The sequence below is a fragment of the Corvus moneduloides genome, chromosome 2 (assembly GCF_009650955.1).
Source record: "Corvus moneduloides isolate bCorMon1 chromosome 2, bCorMon1.pri, whole genome shotgun sequence".
Lineage (NCBI taxonomy): Eukaryota > Metazoa > Chordata > Aves > Passeriformes > Corvidae > Corvus > Corvus moneduloides.
In genome coordinates, this window is record NC_045477.1 from 105,914,444 (window position 1) to 105,935,517 (window position 21,074).

Sequence of the window (21,074 nt, forward strand, 5' to 3'; positions counted from 1 at the left end):
GCAAGTGCACAGGTATAATTTTAAATCTCCTGTATCATTATAATATTCCCTTCCCACTAAGGACAGTTTAGCTATATGGTTGGAATTAATGTGAAGAGAAAAGGCTGCCAGCTGCAACCTGGAAACTCTACACCAAAAAAGACAAGAGTTGGGATGAACTTGAGGATACAGATATGATTAGTTGCAGGTAGGAAAATCTCCATTGAAAGAGTACAAGTAAATCTTCTCAAGAATGTACCAAATGAAGCAAGATTTGTGACTGTGCACTATCAATACTGAAGAATATTCAGCAGAGGCTGGAGTTAGGATCTGGACGGGGCTCAAATATATTCTTTCAGCACTCATCATTCCATGTGGGGACTCTTCCATGCATTGGGATGGATTCACCCCCTCTGGCAGCTACTAAGGAAAGGATTTGCTCTAGCCAGATGGCAATAAGATCACAGACACCTTGGGCACTGGAGTTTTGAGGCAATATGCCGCAGCAAATTGAGGGCAATATTCCGTATATTCAGTTTTCTCATGGGTAAGGTGAGCAGATGAGTGCCAGGGACTTTCTGTAAGTGTTAAGTGCCCCGAAGTCACAGGAGGTGTGTGATACATTATAATGTCAGGGTTTTTCAAGAAGGCAGTGTATCAGAGTCCTGTTGACTGGCAGCAGCAGCCCCTCTGGGGAAGCAGGGGAAAGGGAGCTGCAGGGAACAGAAGTGATATCTTAGCTGTTTATCAGAATACCAGGCATGTACTTTCTGGTTGATTTGAGCATTAGCTGCCTGGTTTGGGCTTGGTTTGGTGTTTTTTTGCCAGAGTCCTTTCAAGAAACATTTTCGTTATGACTCAAAGAACACTTTGATTATCTTGAATGTGCCTGAAAGGCACCTGGACTGTTACTTTGTTACATTGGAAGTGACAAAAGGAAAACTAGGGGGAGAAAAGGATTTAGTTATAAAGTATACTTCGCTTAATTTTTCATATGTAATGTCAACTCTTTTTAGATTTTAGGCAGTAAAGTCTAATTAATTATTTCCTTTGCCTTTGAAGATTTTTAGATTGTGTTCTCAAACCTTGGATATACTTCACAGAAGTTTGATGCTTTCATTTTCATTGAGCTATTAGATTAGAAAAATCTTACAGGATGAAGTGTGTTTTAGTTTACTGTTACCCCTTGTCCTACTGCAGAATGGCCCACAAAAAAAAAAAGTTCCCATCTTTCTTACAGGCCTGCTTTAAGTATTAAAAAAACACAATAAGGTGTCCCTAGGACTTTCTCTTCTCCAGGCTGAACAAACCTTACATACCTTTCCAATTTCCAGAGCAGATGTTGTGGGTGATTGTGTCAAAGGCCTTACAGAGGTTCAGATAAATGACATCTGTAGCCCTTCCCTTGACCACTGATGTAGTCACTCTACTGCAGAAGGCCAGGCAAGAGGTGTCCTTGGTGGAGCTGTGCTGGCTGTCCCAAATCACCTCCCTGTCCTCCATGTGCCTTAGCACAGCTCCTAGGAGGATTTGTTCTATGATTTTCCCAGGCATAGAGGTGAAGCTGAAAGGTCAGTAGTTCTCAGGGTCCCCTTTTCTCCTGTTTTTAAAAATGGGTGCATTGCTTCCCTTTTGCCAGTCACCAAGAACTTCACCTGATGGCCATGGTTTTTCAAATATCATGGAGAGTGATCTGGCAACTACATCAGTCAATTCCCTCAAGACTCTGGGATGTATCCAGTCAGGTCCATAAATTTATTTATATTCAAGTTCCTCACATGAGGAACTTGAACAAACCTGATCTCTCCATTTTTTTACTGAGTTTACTGAGTTCTTATAGTGCTCCACATCTATCAGCAGAAGGCAAGTAAAAGACATTATAATTAGGTAGGGGAATGGAGGGAGGTATTTGTTTTGTTGTAAGATACAGTGCTCTGGCATATACCTACTCATGCACATCTGGACTTCAGTCTGTGATGTGGCAGTGTATTTCCTAACATACATAAGCCATGTTTTCCTAACGTAGTTCAGCATGTTTGCTAGGTTCTGCTGGCACTCAGGAGCTGGAACTGTGATGCTCACGTATGATGGCCTTTGCAGGACAACAGCTGTGAGCCTCCTTCTCCACAGTTTTTACCGTCAAGAATGGTCTTCAGGAATCCCATGCCACTGAGACCTGTAAAAAAGTCCAGATCAATAGAAGCTTAGTGGTGAAGAATTAGGCCACAGAGCACTTAGGCAAACTGGACACAGACAAGTCTATGAGACCACATAGGAAACACCCACAAGTGCTTAGCATAGCCGTGGAAGCTGAGTGGTTGCATTCTTAATTATCTTTAAAAGGTCCTGGCAACTGGAGGAGGTTCCTAATCATGTGGAAAAAAACCCATCACTCCTATCTCTAAGAAGGACAAGGAGCAGAATACAGGAGCTACAGGCTGACCAGCCTTACCTCAAAGCCTGGAGCAAATCCTCTTGAAGCCATTTCCAGATGTGAAGGACAGGAAGATGACTGGCGGTAGTCAACATGGATTTCTGAAGGGGAAATCATTCCTTGGAATGCTCATAGCCTTCTATGACGACTTGAAAGGCTTCATGAATGAGGGCAGAGCAGTGTATATCTCAACTTTAGCAGGGCTTTTGGCACTGTCTCTCACAACATGGAATTTTTGGAACAAACCAGATAAATGGGCATGGAAAACTGACTGAATGGCAATGCTCAAAGGGTTTTGATCAGCAGCACAAAGTCCAGCTGGTGGCCAGTCACTGCTGTTGTACTACAGGCACCGGTACTGGGCCAGTACTGTTTAACATCTTCATAAATTACCTGGATGATAGGACATGGTGTGCCCTCAACTAATTTGCAGGAGATATAAGACAGGAGGAATGGTTGATGCCCTAGAGAGTTTCCTGATATTCAGAGGGACCAGGAGAAGCTGCAGAAATGGGCCAACAGGACCTCACCATGTTCAGCAAAGGGAAAGCAGTCCTGCACCTTGGAAGGAACAGTCTGGGAGATGCCCAGCTGGAATGCAGCTTTGCAGAAAAGGCTATGGGGGTCCTGGTGGACACAAAGCTGAACATGAGTCAGCAATGTGCCCCTTCAGCAAAGGCAGCCAATGGACTCTTGGGCTGCATTAGGCAGAGCATGGCCAGCAGGTTGAGGGAAGGGATCCTTTTCTCTGCTCAGAAGTGGTGAGACACGCCTGGAATGCTGCGTCCAGCTCTGGGCTCCCCAGTATGAGAGAGACATGGTCTTATTGCCACAGGTCCAGCAAAATGTTATGAAGGTAATTAAGAGACTGGAGGATCTGTCATACAAGAAGAGGCTGAGATTGTTGAGGCCACTGGAGCAAAAAAGGGTCTGGGGGATCTCAACCATGTGCATGAATAGCTGATGGGGTGTAAGTAAAGAAGAGGGAGCCAGATTCTTCTCAGTGGTGCCTAGTTAAAGGACAAAAGGCAGTGGACACAAGCTGAAACACATGAAATTCCACCTAAACATAAGAGAAGCATTTTGCTGTGAGGGTGACCACACACTGGCACAGGTTGCCTAGAGAAGCTGTGGAGTGTCCATCTCTGGATATATTCCAAATCTGATGTGGCACAGTCCTGAGAAACCTTCTCTAGCTGATCCTGCTCTGGGACAAGATGGACTAGGGGGACTGGGTCATCTCCAGAGGTTTCTCCCAGCTTCAACGATACAGTGATTCCGTATGTCTGGATGTACAGAAATACGTTGTTCAAGGTGCCTAGCTAGTAGAAATGCCGCCAATTCAAAGGAACAAAAATTATAATATGGAGGGAGAATAGCAGACTATTTGGCTTGGTTTTGGCTTGGTACTGGAAATGAAAACACACTTGTAAGACAAAAAGGAAGTGGTTTAAAAACAATTCTTTTTAAAAAAACTGAGTTGCACAACACACGTCATTGGAATTTAACAGCCTCAAAACATGTTAGTGTTATGTTTTGATTCCCAAAACCAACATGATTGTTTCCTTTAAGGTGGGTGGTCTAACACTCAGGAAGTTGACAATGGGTTTCACTGGGCTCATTAGTTTATTTTTCCATTTTTCAAAAAAGAAAGTAACAATGTTTCCATCTTTTGTAAATAAATTTCAGATCTAAATTATAAAACAAACGGGGATACTCATATTCTCTGCACTGACGTTATTTTCACTTATACGGAATATGATGTCATTAAAAATAATAATGGTAAAAGAAAGAAGAAAGTACTTGTTACTCAATGCTTGTACCAACTTCTGTGTCACTGAAATTCAGGCCTTTAGCATTAACCCTTTTTGATTCTGTTGAGAACCCCTGTTTATTTCATCACACCTAAAAAATCAAGGAGGCTAATAGGCAACCAATTAAATATTAAGTCTCCATTCATTCTGCCACACGTCAGTGACTGCTGAATAACAGCAAAGGTGGTGGGAGGGAAGAGAATACAAATAGCTATTTAATGAAAGCTATCTGTTCAAGCCAGAACAGATATTGCTAAAATATTTGGTTATGGCAAGCCAGACACTTCAGGTGCACGAAGAGCTTCTTGTGGACTGGAGTCAATGTGAAGCACCCTTTGCTGGGAATTTCGGTGGCAAACCTCTGCCTACAGAGTGGAGTAAATGTGGAGAGATAGCCTTTCAACTTTAAGTCCTGGAGGAAGGGAGAGACAAGTGGTTGCAGTGCTAAAGTATATTCTGCGCTGGTACTGTGGATAAGAAAAAAGCCCTCAATTTTCTTGTGAATCTCTAAATGCAAGGATGTAGTTCTGTGTGTTTGTATAACTACATCCAATGAAACTAGGTTAAATAAATTAGTGTTGATAATGTTTCTCTTTTGATCAAAATTGACGTGATCTGTTTGGGAAAACTCACTTTCTGCTTGTTTTCAGCCACATCTGTACCAGATTGTACGGAGGCTGAGGGATCTGTACTTTTGTTTCAATGTATATTGCAACATTTTTATTGCATTCCACAGGTCCTCCAGTAAACGTTACTTGCAATATTTTTATCAACAGTTTTGGATCAGTCACAGAAACCACAATGGTAAGTGCTATGATGCCATTGGCAAGAGAACAACAATACTTAATATATGTCATGAACACAACCTGTCAATTTTTCTATTTATTGTTCAACTTGCAGGTCCTCCTGTAAATGTTACCTGCAACATATTTATCAACAGCTTTGGTTCAATAGCAGAAACTACAATGGTGAGTGGGACTGATCATTGAAGCCATCTTGTGAAGGAGTGGGATGTGATGTAGAATAGAGATGCTCAGGACATGGGGACATTTACTAAGTTATGAAGCTACTAAAAAACTACAAGATGAATAAAAAAAAATAAAATAACATAAAATACATATAAAATAATTATATATATATATATAAAGAGATATATAAATTATTAAACTCACCTTTCAAGTCTAAACACACCTACACAGGGACTGCACCACAGTCTGTAGTGACTGTGATGGCAGCAAATATAGGGGGGTGCAAACCTGCTTTTTCAGGTTTTATTAGCTCTGGAGAGACAGAGGAATGGTGGGAGCTCAGCTGTGAGGCTGCCTGCCAAGTGCACCATATTTGAGTGTGTTTTACACCACATGCTGAATTATCTTCTGCTGCAGAAAAATGGTCTTGTTTAACTGAGATAGATCTCTGTGAATAGCAGCCACATCAGTAACAGAAGTAAGTGTAAAATTTGAGTCAAATGACTAGAACATATAAGACTTAGGTATTTTGAGGTTAAATAAGTACTAGGAAATGATGGGATTCCACCTGACTGAAATTTGTATTTTGACTGAATGTAAAGAACACAGTCAAAAAAAAAAAAAAGAAGTCAGATTTTCATTTTAAAAATTGACAAAATTTAGGATAAACAAAATCAAACAAAAAAAAAAGCAAATTGAAGTTTTCATCCAACTTTTTTTTTATTTTTTTAGTCTAGAAGTCTATCAGTCTATTATCTTTTTTCAGTATTTGCTAAGAAAAAAAAGTTCTGATTCCATCTTAAAAGATGCTGAGTTTTTTAATCTTTTTCAAAAATGAATAAAAAAAGATCAGTTTTTTATTCAAGCCTACATACAGCTGACTATGGGGGTTAATCCACAGAGATATTTTCAACAGATTTATCATAATAATGTGATAAACCCATAATAATTGTTAGGTGCTCATATCTATGACACTTTTGAAGAAATTGCAATGCAGTTTCACAGCTCTGTTTTTCAGAGATTCCTACACAGCCTCCAGGTCCTTCTAGATTTGCTGAAGCCAGAGGCAATAAAGGTGCTTGGCTTCCTGTAGGATTGAGATCTTGGTAATTAAAAATGAACCTGGTACCCATGTGAAGTAAACAAAAAAACCTAGTTTTTTATAAAATTGAATAGATACTGCCTTGCAAGTCTTATGAAGGAAAAGCAGATATTTAGCCTGGCTTATGTATTTTGCTTAGTATTAATTTAGATTCAATCGTAATCCATGCCATCATTTCAGAAAGTGCTGCTTAAGGAATATAGGAACACAAATCTTCTGCTCCTAAATAATTTTATTTTAAAAACCCACCCTGTTATTTAATGTTTTCTAGAGATAAAAGGCAAGTTATTGCTAGGCCAGATTGCTTTCTTTAATAGTGTGGGAAAGATTCTCGTATAAATGACAAGCTGTAACAAACAGAGCTATAAAACAAACAGATAAGTTAATGCTTTAGACTACATATCTGTAATATTTTAAAAACATCTTAAAAGAAAACTAAAATCAATTTAAAAATAACAGGGAGAAAAACATATCAGGACGTAAAATAAATATCAACAGACTTAATTTTCATTATTTTCAGAAAATATTAATTGTTTTTCTGTGTTTAAAGGATTCTGAGAAGATAGCTGTGAATGTAGCCTTTTTACCCAGCTATGTCTGTTGATCCTAGTGTGTAGAGACATCAGCATTAAGTAGCAAAAATCCTGCACGTCACTAGCTTTACAAGATGGCATTCAATGAAAATATTTGCACGACCTAATGCTGATTGCATTAATTAGACTCCTTCATTGCTTTGATTAAATCCCCTCATTGCATTTTACCTTCTATCAAATATGTTAATGTGCACCTTTCCAATGTCCATTAACACATTTTGCTGAAAACAGCCAAACACTCAAGTAGATGAAAACAAAGACTATTGGCTTTCTTATTTCGCTTTGTTCATTATATCTGCTGAAAGTGTGGAAAGATTTCTCTAAGATGATGTTCAATTATTTGATATTGATTTTCTTAATGCTGTCACTTCTTTAATGACTATTGTGACTAATTTAGGAGTCTGCTCTGAGAGGAAGACATCAATTACTGTTCCAACTACTTTGCCTTTTTGAAATAGATATGATCATGTGGTAAAATTGTTGGTACCCCTTGTGATAAATAACAAGTTTGTTTGACTCCTAGGAATCATTTTTCTGTATAAAATGCTCTTGATTGTTTTGACATAAAACTAAACAATTCATTTAAAAGCCTGGGTTGCAAATTCAATAGAGACACTCCTGTCTCAGAGGAGAGGAGTGCTTAGTGAAACCATGTATATGCACTGAAGGGACGTTATCAGAATATAACTTAGACCATCTACAGCAATTCATTGGAAACTTGGGAGATGGAAACTTGCTCAGAGAAGCTTTCAGTAGGAGAAATTAATGTGGCAAACAGGGTTACAGTCCCAGACCTGCTAAATTCAGTAAGCCAGGCTCTCAGTAACATTAGCAGGAATAGTTTCAGTTCTCTGATTAAGACACACAGTACAGGATAAAATTCCTCCCTACACGAAAGGCCAGCACAACACTGATATCCAGCACACTCTTCTAAAAGCTAAAACCTTACATTAAGAAATAAAACAGGATTTTATGCTGCTTCAGATGGATGAATTCCACAGACTCTTCATGAGTTTTATTCCTAAAGATCTAGAGAAACAAAATGCAGATGTATCTGTCTTTCTGCTCTACAATGCACATATGGGACAGTATCCCAATAGATTATTTTTCCTGCAAAAGAAATGTTTTTCTTCCTTATTAAATGATATATATTATACCAAAGTGAAAGTAGTAAAAAAAAAATGTCCAGAGTCAAGATAATATAGCTGAAAATTTTCTTCTTTGGTTTATTTGTCTTTAATTTAAGCCCTGACTTGCAAAGAAAGAGAAAAACATGTTCCTGAATAACTTCACTGAATAAAGCAGTTATGCCAGTAAACTCTGTATCTATTTTTGTAAGTATTTACACATGCAGTATTCAGCAGAAAATTCACTGTACAGCATGACTGCAGTTGAGTATCACAGAGTAATCTACATCAGCCTGGGCAGCATCCCAAAGAATTCAGATGTTCAGTATTCCTAATGACCAGGATTTTTTAGCTATGAGCTGTAGGAGAAGTTAAGAGTGGTTTGCACGTTGACAAGCTAATTGTTAATTACAGAAATGACTAACTGTGAGGACATTATTAGTATGTGCTATAATCAATGATTGACACTATGCAGAAGGTTCTCTGTCAGGGTAAATGATTCAAACTCCAGTTGTGTTTTGAGTGCTCATGTTAGCAGAAAAAAAATACCATTTCTTAATTTTAAAAGCTTTGCTGTGGCTGGCTGTATGATACTATCTCCCAGCTAGAAAAAAAGCCCCCATAATTACAAATAAGCTTATTAGATCCTGATTAATTCACATGTGTACTTTAAATAAAAGGCTCCCACTGAAGCCACTGGGGTCACATTGCATGCTTATGCCCAGAGGTAGCCAAGTGCTTTTTCTGTTGCATAGCCTTGGAATAGGTCACAAACCTCTACTTTTCAGTTACCATTCATATTTAGGATTTAGAGACAGAAACAGAGTAGTCTTTTTGGCAAACCCCTCCTATTCATAGGAGGCCAGCTGAGTCTGCTGTTTGTTTCAGACTCCCAACGCAACTCGTGGGCAACCACTGCTGTCAGAGGGGAGGATGGGAGGGAAGCTAAGACCTAAGACAAGTGCTAGTTCAGAGACAGAAAGTAGCACTGAACAGGGCAGGGGGCCCCCCTGCATCCCCCTGCCACAGCAGTGCCTGAGACCAAAGGGATCCAGAGCTTTGCTCTGGGCAGTGCATCTGGATTTGGATTTGCTGAAAGATGGTATCTATCTACATTCCTCTAATACAAACTAAGTGTATCTGTGGATCAAATCCTGAAATCTTCAGATAAAGCTACTAAATCTAATCAGATTAATATTCTTTCAGTATGTTTGTATTACTCTGAGCTTATGGCTTGAGAACAGAGGAAAATTGTTTATCTGAGTTGCCTTGAACTATTGCTGACACTGGTATTGCAACTGAGATTGAATCTTCAGGTCCACACTGCTTGTTCAGAGCAGTGGTGCTGTCAGAAAGAATTTGCAGAGTAGGTATACTCGTGGTTGTGTAGGAGTGCATTACTACAGTCCACCTACTTCTACCCTCAGGACCTTGAAAAATACACACTGTAGTCTGCCTCAACTCCATGTTGTTCTACCATCCTCAAGAGAATTTTCCTTCAAAACATAGTTACAGTGTTAACTCAGGAAAAGTAAATTCAAAATTCTGCACATGATTAGGTCTGACTGTGTAAACACACATCCCTCTCAACTTCTTATTCTGCAAGCACAGGAGAAAAAAATAATGCTGTTCTTGTGATGTACATGTTATATCTATATTTTTATTTCTCATTAAAATATCTATACATATATATGCAAAGCCTGTCAGATGTAAACAAAGGTTTCAGTTCTGTACTGCTTCTAAGAACAAAGCTTGGAGAGGGAAAGCATTTCTAAATATATTCGTGTCATGGCTCTGATATATTTATGAAGGGACACATTGGAAAATATAGTGTAATCTTATTGGCACTATTTATAATTTTGGTATAATATATATTATCATATGCAAGCTCTTCTATGAATAAAGATTTTTCAGACTGTTTTTTATTATATAAATCACCAACCACTGAATTTCATCAAAGGAGTTTTTTAGATATTTCTATACAATTTAGTAATCTAACTTATTTATGATTTCTGTGCCATGGGGGAAAAATCCCTCTGCTTTCCATAGACTTCATTATATATCATATTACAATGAAAAATTAAAGGCAGTCTCACAACTAGTTGTAGCAATTTTATGCTATCAGCAGTTGCTCCTGCCTTCTTTTCTGCAGAATTAGAATCAGTGCATTCCTGGACTTGTAGCTAAAGCTGTCCCATATAAACTCTGAGACACATAAATACTTAAAGACATAGCTTAAAGACACATTATAAATATAAGACACTCTCAGTTTCTAAGAACTAGAAATAAGGGATAGTATGATTATGGATGGTGTATCCTCACAAGATGTGATGACATTTTATAAGCTCAGAACTGCAAGTAACTATTTGATATTTAAATGTCTGAAACAAGATCATCATAAAAAGTACAACGACTTGTGAAAAACAGATAGAGGCTTTTGTAAGTATCTTTAATAAATGCTATTCTTGAGACCTCTCTCAGGTCTGCCTTGCTCTGATTAGTCAACATTCCTGTTTTGAATCACATCTACCCAAGAGCAAAATGAAAATGAAAAACAAAGAAAAGTTATTCAGCTACTGAGATTGTAAAGCATCGTCCCACTGGCATCAAAACGTGCATCAGTTTGGATGTCAGAAATATTCTGTCAGGGCAGCAGCACACCTCTCCACCACCCCACTGAGCAAAGGGTGCAAAAGCTGAAGCTCGGAGGGGCTCGTTCACAGAGTCTGCAAGCTGCTTTCTGCAGCTCTGATCAGAGTGAGAATATTTATCTGCATTTCAGGGGTGATAAGTTCTTTCCTTTGCAGTTCAGTTACCTGACTAAAACCCAGTCAGCTCATACATTTTCCAAGTCAAAACCACAGTGCTTCCACTTTAATGTACAGCCGCTACCATAAAGCAAATCCTAAATGTTAATGCTTTGTACTGTCAGCAGAATTATTTGATAAAGCATTCCTTTAGCTAATATAATCAGTACAAATATTATTAAATATTTTTCTTTTAGAGGAAGAGTAGGTGCATTTCTAAGAGGGTGTTCACAAACAAATTAGAAATAGTAATTTCAGAGAGATGAAGATCTTATTTGCTGGCTTTGGAAATCTGGGATAAGGAGAGTAAGAATTTGTTTCTTTCCATTCCCTGCAGAGAGTTTAGAACCTGAAAGATCTTTTTGCACTCCCCCTTAATAACCAGTTCTTGACACAGTGTTAATGTTGGTTCTGAATGAACCTCTAAGTAATTACTGCCTTTCCCAGTTGTGACTAGCAGACCACCAAGCAGAATACAATTAGGCCAATTTTAATGGGATGCAGACAGGGAGGAGTAAATGAACAAACATACTCAGAAAAGCATACAGTAAATAGGAAAAGGAAACAAGTAATAAATAAGAAGTGGTGATTTAATTTCTTCTATACAATTTAGGCTTCACTGGAATTAAAAACTATTCATGAGTACATTAGACATTAATGACTTACATATCGGAATCAATTTATTTAAATTGGTGATTTTATAGACTCTTTGATGAAATTGTATATATTTAGCTGACATGCTTTTTGAATTTCCAAATATCTCTTAGTTAATGCACAGCATTTGAAAGAGGGTTATATTTAATAGTGGAGATTGCAGTTAATATTTTTCTCATCACTGAAGGAATTTTGATTTGGAAAATGTACCAGTTGTGTTTGTTTGGTTCAATGCAGCATTTTGACAATTTATTTTCAAATGACAACTCTGATGTTCAAAGGATAACACAAATGTTTGCTGTAATGCTCATACTGCAGTAAGTCTAAGAACATAAAGCAAGCTAAAGTGGGATTTCAGTTTTGGTGGCTTAGTAACCTTTTTACATGACATTTCTGTAGGACTACAGAGTGAACATTTTTTTGAGACAGCAGTGGAATGACTCACGTCTGGCTTACAGCGAATATCCTGATGATTCCCTGGATTTGGATCCCTCTATGTTGGATTCTATTTGGAAGCCAGATTTATTCTTTGCCAATGAGAAAGGAGCAAATTTCCATGATGTCACAACAGACAACAAGTTGCTGAGAATTTCTAAAACTGGAAAGGTGTTGTACAGTATCAGGTAAACCAATTAATTTTTTTTTTCTCTTCATCCCTTTCTTTCCCTATCTGTTTTTCTGGATGCAATGTGCATGTTTAATTTTTTGTTGTCCCATGTGTACAACTGAAATGAGACCTAGTCATAGCAGGGTAGAAGGAAAATTTGCCTATATTTCTTTGCTAACATTTTACTTTTTACAAAATAGTCTCTAAGTGGCACAGCAGTACTTCCTGGTCTTGCTGAAAACTTGAGGCTGTCTAGAACTTTAATGGTATGCCTCAGTAATTCCCATTAGCATTAGCTCAAGTCACTCCTCTTACAAAGACGAAATCATCTCTTCAGTTGTCTGTGGGTTGCAATTTAAAAGTAAAGGGGAATATTAATTTAAATGACTGCTCAACACTTTAAGTACAGACATGCTTGCAATGCAATAAATGTGACGTGCAAGTCACTGGCTAATTGTATGTATCTAATCACATTTAAAAAAAACCCCTGGAACTATGGAAAGCATTTGTTTTTAATACTAAGTGCATTGAAGTGTGTGTCATGTGACTAGATTTAGCTGAATTAATAAACACTGACAAAATATGATTTGATATGACCTGATGAAATGGGCCATAAGCAGAAAAACAAAATTGTATTCCACAGGCATAAACAGCAGCAAACAACCTGCAGTATTCATTTGACATTCAGCTTACTGTGAGCCATTAATTGCTTAATAGAGGTAGCCAAAGATGCAAACCATTCTATTATTGCTCTTAGAATTGTTTAAAATGAAGTAATTTACTGGGGTTTTCTTCTTGCTGGGAATGCTTCTTGGCTTTTGCCTTTCTTGCATTGTGGAAAGCAAACATGATAGTATTTGTTTAACAGGTTGTTCAGTGACTTTGCTCGTCTGTAAAGCAGATTAGTTTAGCAGGCAGTTATTTCTAATGGGGCATTCTGGTTTTGACTGCATTTTCATTAAGGAATTACTGTCAACCCAGGCTTGGGATAGCTGTGTTCCTTAGGATATTAAATAAATAAATATTAGCATGAAACTTCATCCACTTACATAATTCTTGTGGAAATTCCTTGCTAAGTAAGATTTCGACAGATGAAGCTGGGTTACTGAGGAGGGTTTCAAATTGCTGTACCTGAACAGTTTGAGAGAAATAATAGGATACAAGGATGGTACCAGCACTAGCAGAGTGTTAATATGCTGTCACTTACAAATATTTCCAGTTTCACCTGAAAGAAATGAATGCATCTGTTTGTTTGAATGACGTCAGACACCATCTTATTGGAGGAAACAGTGCAGTTGAGTGCTGCTCTGAATGCAGATGGGTAGTTTTTCTGACATTTGCTCATGTGGCAAAAGTGATATTTTGAGCTGCCATATCACATTTGTAAAATTCCCACACCTAAACGCAAATTAATTTGAAGCAGAGTAAGCAGTATTCCAAGAGAGCACTAAGCAAAGCTCATTGCTTCTCGTTTGTATTGTGCAGCAGTAACAGAGGCTTACCTGGCACCTCTAACATGGCATACAAATTTTTAACACTTTACAGTGAAGAAAACTTTACAGAGTACAGAAACTTGAAATCAGGAGCAATTAGAAAATATTGTCCTTATTCTCTAGATACTGGGCTAGATACTTCTGTTTGATGTCAGCCACTTGGAGTTGTGCTATGCAGAAACAAACAATATTTTAGTGATTAGATGCAGTACCTTGTGAATGTTCGCTACTGCACCAATAGCGCTTTGCCTGTTGTTGTGATATTTAACATTTAGCATTTAAAGTGCTTTAATTGTTTAAAGCACTTCAAAAATGGCTCTGGGATATAGCAGGTAGGCTGTTTTGTTGTATTTCCAAATGTAACAGAATCAAAATCAAATTAATCTTGCATAAACACAAACCATTCTTTTCATAGAGTGATTTTAGAAGTGCCATGGTAATTAATGCACAAGAAGTGAGGTGTGTGTATTATATGGCAGTGGTATCCCTCTTCCTATATACTGCCCTGAAAACATGAACATGAACCATGCAGGGGGCTGAACTGGCTTGTGCTGTTAAATGCTCTCAGAGGCCAAACCTGCCCTTTCTGAACAGAATTTGGAAGGTCACCTGGAACAACAGCTCATGGTCCATATTTTATTAAAATGAGACATTTGGTGTAGCATATGGGTGCTCAAATAAATAAAATAAATAAACAAAAGAGTGAGTGAGGGTCTGGGCCATGTATCACCTCCACTGCAGTGCTTGGCTAAGGGAATTATCTCACCCTGTGGTAAGCATGAGGCTCTTCATCCTTCTCTTGTATAGTTTGTCAAAGAAACAACCCTAACACGGTACAGAAGAGGCATAATGTAGATTTCCATCATAGTTTGCCTTATAATAATCATGATGCTCATGCTTGCAGATTCCTACAACTACGTTTAATTCCCTGGGAGTTGCTACAGAAAATAAGAAGTTGTTGATGGTTGATGTACCCCCCTCTGAATCATAACTTTAGGAATCCAACCCCATTTTTGTATGGTTGCTGCATGCTGCATGATACCTGTTCTGATCTCAGCATGCTATATACAGCCTCAGGCTCTATAGCTGGGTAACTGGTCTAAACCTTTCGGTGCTGCAGGGAAAACTAGAACCTTGTGGAGGGAACCCAGAACTACTTAATACTGCAAATATATGCTATTGCCACTGGAGATGTAACAACAGCTCTTATAAGCACATGTATTTTGAGAAGTCTGAAATTACAGCAAAGATATATTCAGCAAGCAACTTCACTTTAGTCAAGTTCAGTCTCAGTTCCACTCATATATAACAATTGAAAAACTGTTAAATAGCTATAACATTTATTTTAAAGTACTCCGTAGAGAGCAGCCAACAGGAAATGTTTGTAATAGCAGTGTTCAATAAATTAGTTTGGGTTTATATTGTATACTGAAAAAAGAATAAGAGTTCAAATCATAACTTACACAATGTCACCCCCTAGATACTTGTGACTCATCTTCTCCCAATACTTGACTGATTTCTGCATGGATTGGATTTTGGAGGGGGTTCTGCACTTGGAAAGTGTGGCAGCACTGCATGATGGTACCAAGAATTCTGTTCCAGGCACTCACATTCTGTATGACACCTGCATTTTGCATTGCACACCCCACTGCACAGGCTTTATGTTCCAGGGACAAGGGTCATGTCTTCTCTGGCCCCCTGAGGACACCTGGGACATCAGGAAAATTCTAAATAAACACACAGAAGGCTTTATTTTCTCTCTGAGTCACCCATTTTTGCTACCTGATTCCCACAAACTCATTTCAAGCTGCCAGCCAGCTCAGAATATTAGCATCTGCCTAAAAGCTTATTTTAGCAAAGTGATAGAAAGTGGTTTTATTTAAGGTTTGTGGATTTTTTTCTGCATTAATTGCCTCCTTCTCTTTTTAATATTTTCAGTGCATCTCACCCGTATGAGATTGATTCAGAAGGTGATATAATTCAACAGTAATATTGATCCACAGCATCGAATCTAGAATATATTAGTCAGGAAGGTAAAAGCATTGTAACTATATATATATATTTTTTTTTTTTTTTTTACTTGCAGTCCAGAAAACACTCTCAGTTGAGTTTTGCTCTGAATTTTAGTGCCAGTGTATTTAGCCAGAAATAGTTACAAAGCAGATTACTACATATTTTTTTAAATATGAGAAGATTTTAGAATGTGTTGCATAATTTGACAAGAGAGACACTTGGAATTCTAGGGAGGAGATCTGTGCAAATTCACAAATTACATTTCTTCCCCTATTTTTGCTATTCCTGTTCCAAGAGCAATTAACTACCTAGGAAGAATTTCCTCGAGTCTTTCAAAATATCTGTTTTTCTGTCTTTCTTTGTCTTCCCAGTGCCAGAATTGTTAGTTACTTAGACAATTAGTTCGTTGTGGTTTCAACTATTGACCTAGTTTTAATTGTAAATGTTACTGTGGCTGAGGGCAGTGTCTGCTAGACTACTGCCTACTTCTGTGCTGTAGGGCACTAGGAAACAGAGAAGGCTCAAGCTATTGGATTTCTCTGTTGGTGTAGTTGTTCTGGGAATGGTTACCAGCCCCTCCATTCCACAACAAGTAGCTGACAGGGGCAGCTGGTACATCCCAAAGCCCTCACCTGCTTATGCAAGCCAAGAGAAGTATCTGTGAACACAGTACATCTATTTGCAACGCCACCTCCCATGCCAGCTGCCTTACTCAGGAGCATCCAAAATCATCTCTTCCTAGTGTGGCCATAGTGCTGAGGGACAGAGCACTGAGTCAACTCCCTCCTGCACCCCCATGACCCCACACACCTCTTGGTGTTACATCAGGAGTTATGACTGCCATGTCCATCACATAAATCATCAGAAGTAATCCATAGCACTTTTTTAATTCAGCTTTTTTGAGAGAAACTTCTGTGTCTTGTAGCCTCCTCTGTACTCGTGTTCTTTGCCCTATGGGAAGGAAAAGCAGATTAAGGAAATACACAGGTAGCACTGCTGGTCCCTCTGCAACAGACTGCTCAAACTTCACTCTCCTGCTGAAATATATTGCTTTTCAATAACATACAGTCTTGGATTTTTTGCATGGCTACTATAGAATATGTTGCCATGTTACAGTGAAGTCAGGTGTAGGTTTTCTAAAACAATTTTGGGGTACAGACTTTATCAGCTGAATGGTATTAAGGATCCATTTATACCCATTGTATGTAAATCATCCATGTCACAGCACAGTCTAGCCTAGCACAGTGGTAGAAAATTTTATGTTTTATAGCTCTGTGTGCATTCTGTGCTTTAATTTGATGACTTCATTTTTATTTTACAGTCTAGTGTTGGGATTTAAGAGGATTTGGACTTTACTAGCAGCGTTGTCTTTCCATGTGACAGATTGGCAGAGGTGGGATCATGGAGATGTTTGTCATGATTGACATGTCTGTTTGCTTATTAAACTCCCACCTCACACAAACATATCTATTACCTCGGGTCCTATCAGAATAACACTGGTATTGACAAGGTGGCAATTTTCGTTTGGAAGTGAATGTCAATAAGCACAGGGACATTTTCATTGAAAATTATTTCATTCTTGCATTGCAAAACTGTACACTACCCCATTCTAACTGCTCTGGCTTTCCAAAAGCATAAAATGTCTTCATATACAAAGTAAATTTTCTACATTTGAACCAAACCAAAACATTGAAGAATAATCAATGGAAGTGCTAACTGAAATAGAGAACACCTAAAATATTTTGGTGTTTGGCAGCTAATACGTACTGTAGGCTGAGGCCTTATAGAGCTACAATCACTAAAATTTATTATGCTGCACAATGTTACTGGGACATGGAGACTTCCCAAATTGTGGCTGTGTGCTATGTGAATCCAGTGAATTTCACAATGTTACTGGGACATGGAGACTTCCCAAATTGTGGCTGTGTGCTATGTGAATCCAGTGAATTTCACAATGTTACTGGGACATGGAGACTTCCCAAATTGTGGCTGTGTGCTATGGGAATCCAGTGAATTTGACAAATTTGTCTTCCCATAAGCATGATTACAATAATAACAGTGGTTTCAGAAGCTAAAAAATAGCAGTCTTTTGTGGGACAAGCAGCCGTTCTCATTACGCCTGAACCCAATGTCCTTGGATTATCATTAGCTCTCTGTTGTTCATCCTTCCTTTTTCTTTCCTTTTTGCCCTTACTCCTGCCTCTCCTTCCAGCCCCACTCCCCTTCATTTTGGGGCTTTTAAAATAAATTAACTCAGATTCTTCTCATCCTTTGGGGTTGTTTCCTAATACTCTCTTATCTACATCACCCACTAGCTTCTTTGTTATTCCCTCCCAATCTACAAATTCAGTCTGAGGATTTAGCCCCAGGTTTCCAATACCCTTACTTTGCTGTTGTATCTAAAGTACTTGCTTTGCATAACAGATAATAACATCTACTAAATAAATAATAAAGCCTAATATGGGTACTTTGTTATGCAACTAACAGAGCTATTGTGAAAACCCCATTGATTATACTGCTTAAGAAAAGAATAATTTACATTTTAATGACACAAAATTAGTTGCTTTTTACTTCATAAGGCATTTAAAGCAAGGCAGAGATATGGGCATTATATCTGAGCATGTACTGCCTCACTTCTTTCTCTAATGCCACACACATCCCCAGATGAGACATGAGAGCACTGGAGGTAAATACAAACACAAGAGGGGAGCTGCTGAGGCTGAAGGACAGTGCTGCCAGGAGAAAAAATGGCTCTGAACTGGTCATAAGTAAGATCACAGAGGAAGTTAGAAAGTTTACAGCCATGTACACCTTGAATTCCTGGAACAATATTCCAACACAAACAGGGACACACACACTAGACACCATGAAATGAACTTTGATCATTTTTGAAAAGGTTGAGAGGACGTGACTCTAGGTAATAGTAGATGATCAGATTTGATGGCATGGAATGTCACTTCTACAGCCCTATACTCCTGTGTCTCAATTAAAAGGGAAGACTTTTTTCTAAGTAAAAAAAGTAAGAAATGCTGCTAGAGACCAATTTGTACACATGAAGTTGGTCTTGGCTAGCAGGATCAAAAAGTACTGGCAGGTGGCTACTGATGGATATCTGTGCCTGAACAGGATGGTTGCACAGCCAATTCATGTCTGTGTACTCGCTCTCCTTATGGCTACTGGCAATGCCTGTCCTCGACTGCTGGTGATCAATCACTTCATTTAACCATTGAACTTGCACTGGAGCAGTTAAAGGTTAGGTGTAAAATGATGTAGGTGAAGGAACCCTTCCTAAATTGTACAAAAATCATGTTTTCCTAGAACATGGTCCCAGGGATAAAGGTCTTTTGCCAATTGGATTGCAGTATATGGCTTAGAACAGAGATCTCATCATGCCAGGAGGAAAGCAACACCATACCAAACACACACTGCAGGAAAACTAAGATAGAAAATGACAGAGAAAAAAGAAAAGGTGAAATACTGTTCCTCATGTAAACAGGTGGTTACAGAATTTAACTGTTACATACAATCACACCTGAATTTAATTTCATAGATTTGTTTGAGCAATAATTGGAAAATCATTTGCTGGCAGCTCATGTGCCGGCATTGTGTATCTGCAGACAGTGATTGCATTACAATGAGAAGTGGGATGCCTGTAATGAGAAATCCACCACCCCGCTCTGTGCCAGCTCCTGTGTTGTTAGGCAGCCCATGAAGCAAAGCAAAGCACTGGAGGGAGTGAAAACATGCTCAGAAGCAGCAGTACGTGAAACTCCAGCCTATAACTCACATTTTGCCATAGCAGAAAGGTTCCACATCTCCTCTAAGCTCAACTTCAGCCCATTCCCACTTGAGAGAAATGAAGCTGCAGAACATGACAAATATTAGAGAGGAATTCCAGGACTCCTCAAAAATAAGGAAAAAAGCAGTCAATTTGACTGTTCCATTTAACAGGACAAAGCCTGTAGACTGTGAAAATTACCAGAATTGACATTCAAAATGATGAGTCAGGTCCCTGAAAAAATAATGAGATGGACTACAAAATGAAAAGACATTTAAAAGAAGAATGACACAGAATTGTTTTTCTTTTTTTTGCCTTCTGATAAGTGAACAGTCTGTGTGCCCTTCTTTCAGGCACCCAAGAGAGGGGGCTGGGAGGAATAGAAAGAGATTTTAGATTCTCCTCCCTGTTTCAGTGTCACTAGCCTGAATGCCATTTGCTCCTGTGTCATGCGATGCTGTCATGGTTGCTGTGCAACTTCATCTCCCCTGCCAGTTTAATAGGGAACTTTGTCTGCTTGTGCTGAGGTAATATTTTAATGTTATTTCAGCAGCTACAAGGATCAGGAGTTTAATCTTTCAAAGAAAAAAATTGCCACTTAAATATCTTTAACTTTATTGTCAGCTTGGAGCTTTAAGAAAAATACCAGAAACCTTGCAATTTACAATAGCATCTTTAGATTTAACAATGCTGGAAAAAAGAAATCCCACTTGTCTCACTAAATCCAGCACTGAGGGTTTTGCACAGGTATTAATCTTTTGACAAAAATGGCACATAGCCAATGCTACCAGTGATCATGCATGTGCTATTTATATTCTGGTATTTGCAGCATAAAATCCTAGATTGTGAAATCTCCTGTCCCAGCAGCTGAGGTGCAGATGGGCGTAGCATGAAAGAATGAAATGATAAGAATAGAAACAAAAAGCTATTTTTGACACCATGCCTACTCATGGTGAGGCATTTGTTGCTTTTCATGCTAGTGAGGAGATAATCATGGGGGCTTTTGCAGATGGAAGGGATTTGTACCCTTATCTACAGGACTTTTTAAATTCCCAACAATATTTCTATACATAACAGGACTGATCCTAGTTATTTATCGTTAGAAAAAACTCTGTGAGGAGGCTGTTGTTCTGTAGCCCACTCATAACCAACCCTTCTTGCAGAATAACTAATGAAAAGAATACTCCCCTGTCATCATATACCACGTATTATGATCCCCAGGGCCTTTCTCTTGTGGAACCAGTGTCCTCCTCTGGGATGAGATGTCACTGAGATCAAGGGAAGTTTTGGGTGTCTTGCAACACATCAGGCTACGGAGTGATAGCTGCTTGTAAAGGAGTGGGTTAGAATACAGTTCAGTGGTTGCTGCAGACAAGACAATATGTCAAATCTCAGTTAAAATAACATATTGTCTTAAATTTATTTTTAAAAAAGTTCCTGGATTATGTAATGTGTAAACCCAGTTCCCTAAGTGTTCAACACAATACTAGCAGTTCATTACTTCAGATTTGGGTTGCAGACCATTCACAAGCAGTCTGTCTATGTAGTACTCTGAAGTGTTTTGTAATTTTGTGAGATTACCATAGAAGTGCTGTGATGTCTGGGAGCCCCAGCATTCAAAACCCTCTAGGGAAAGAATGAGATTGGAAATAATCTTGAGAATAATCTATTTACAAACATTTTATTCCTATTGAATTTCTTTCTT

At 38.5% G+C, this 21,074-nt stretch overlaps 1 protein-coding gene across 7 annotated transcripts in view; it reads left to right on the plus strand.

Annotated features, from left to right (window-relative positions):
• The window catches only part of GLRA2 (glycine receptor alpha 2), a 126,782-nt gene that overhangs the window by 20,378 nt on the left and 85,330 nt on the right, over window positions 1–21,074 (plus strand). For 4 of the 7 annotated variants that reach the window (XM_032100690.1, XM_032100688.1, XM_032100683.1 and 1 more), the window contains exons 3-4: window positions 4,964–5,031; window positions 11,878–12,101. In XM_032100690.1, coding sequence (XP_031956581.1) covers window positions 4,964–5,031; window positions 11,878–12,101 — 292 coding nt within the window. Of the gene's footprint in view, window positions 1–4,963; window positions 5,032–5,127; window positions 5,196–11,877; window positions 12,102–21,074 lie in introns of all 7 variants that reach the window. The other 3 variants (XM_032100689.1, XM_032100685.1, XM_032100687.1) reach the window with 1 other exon arrangement.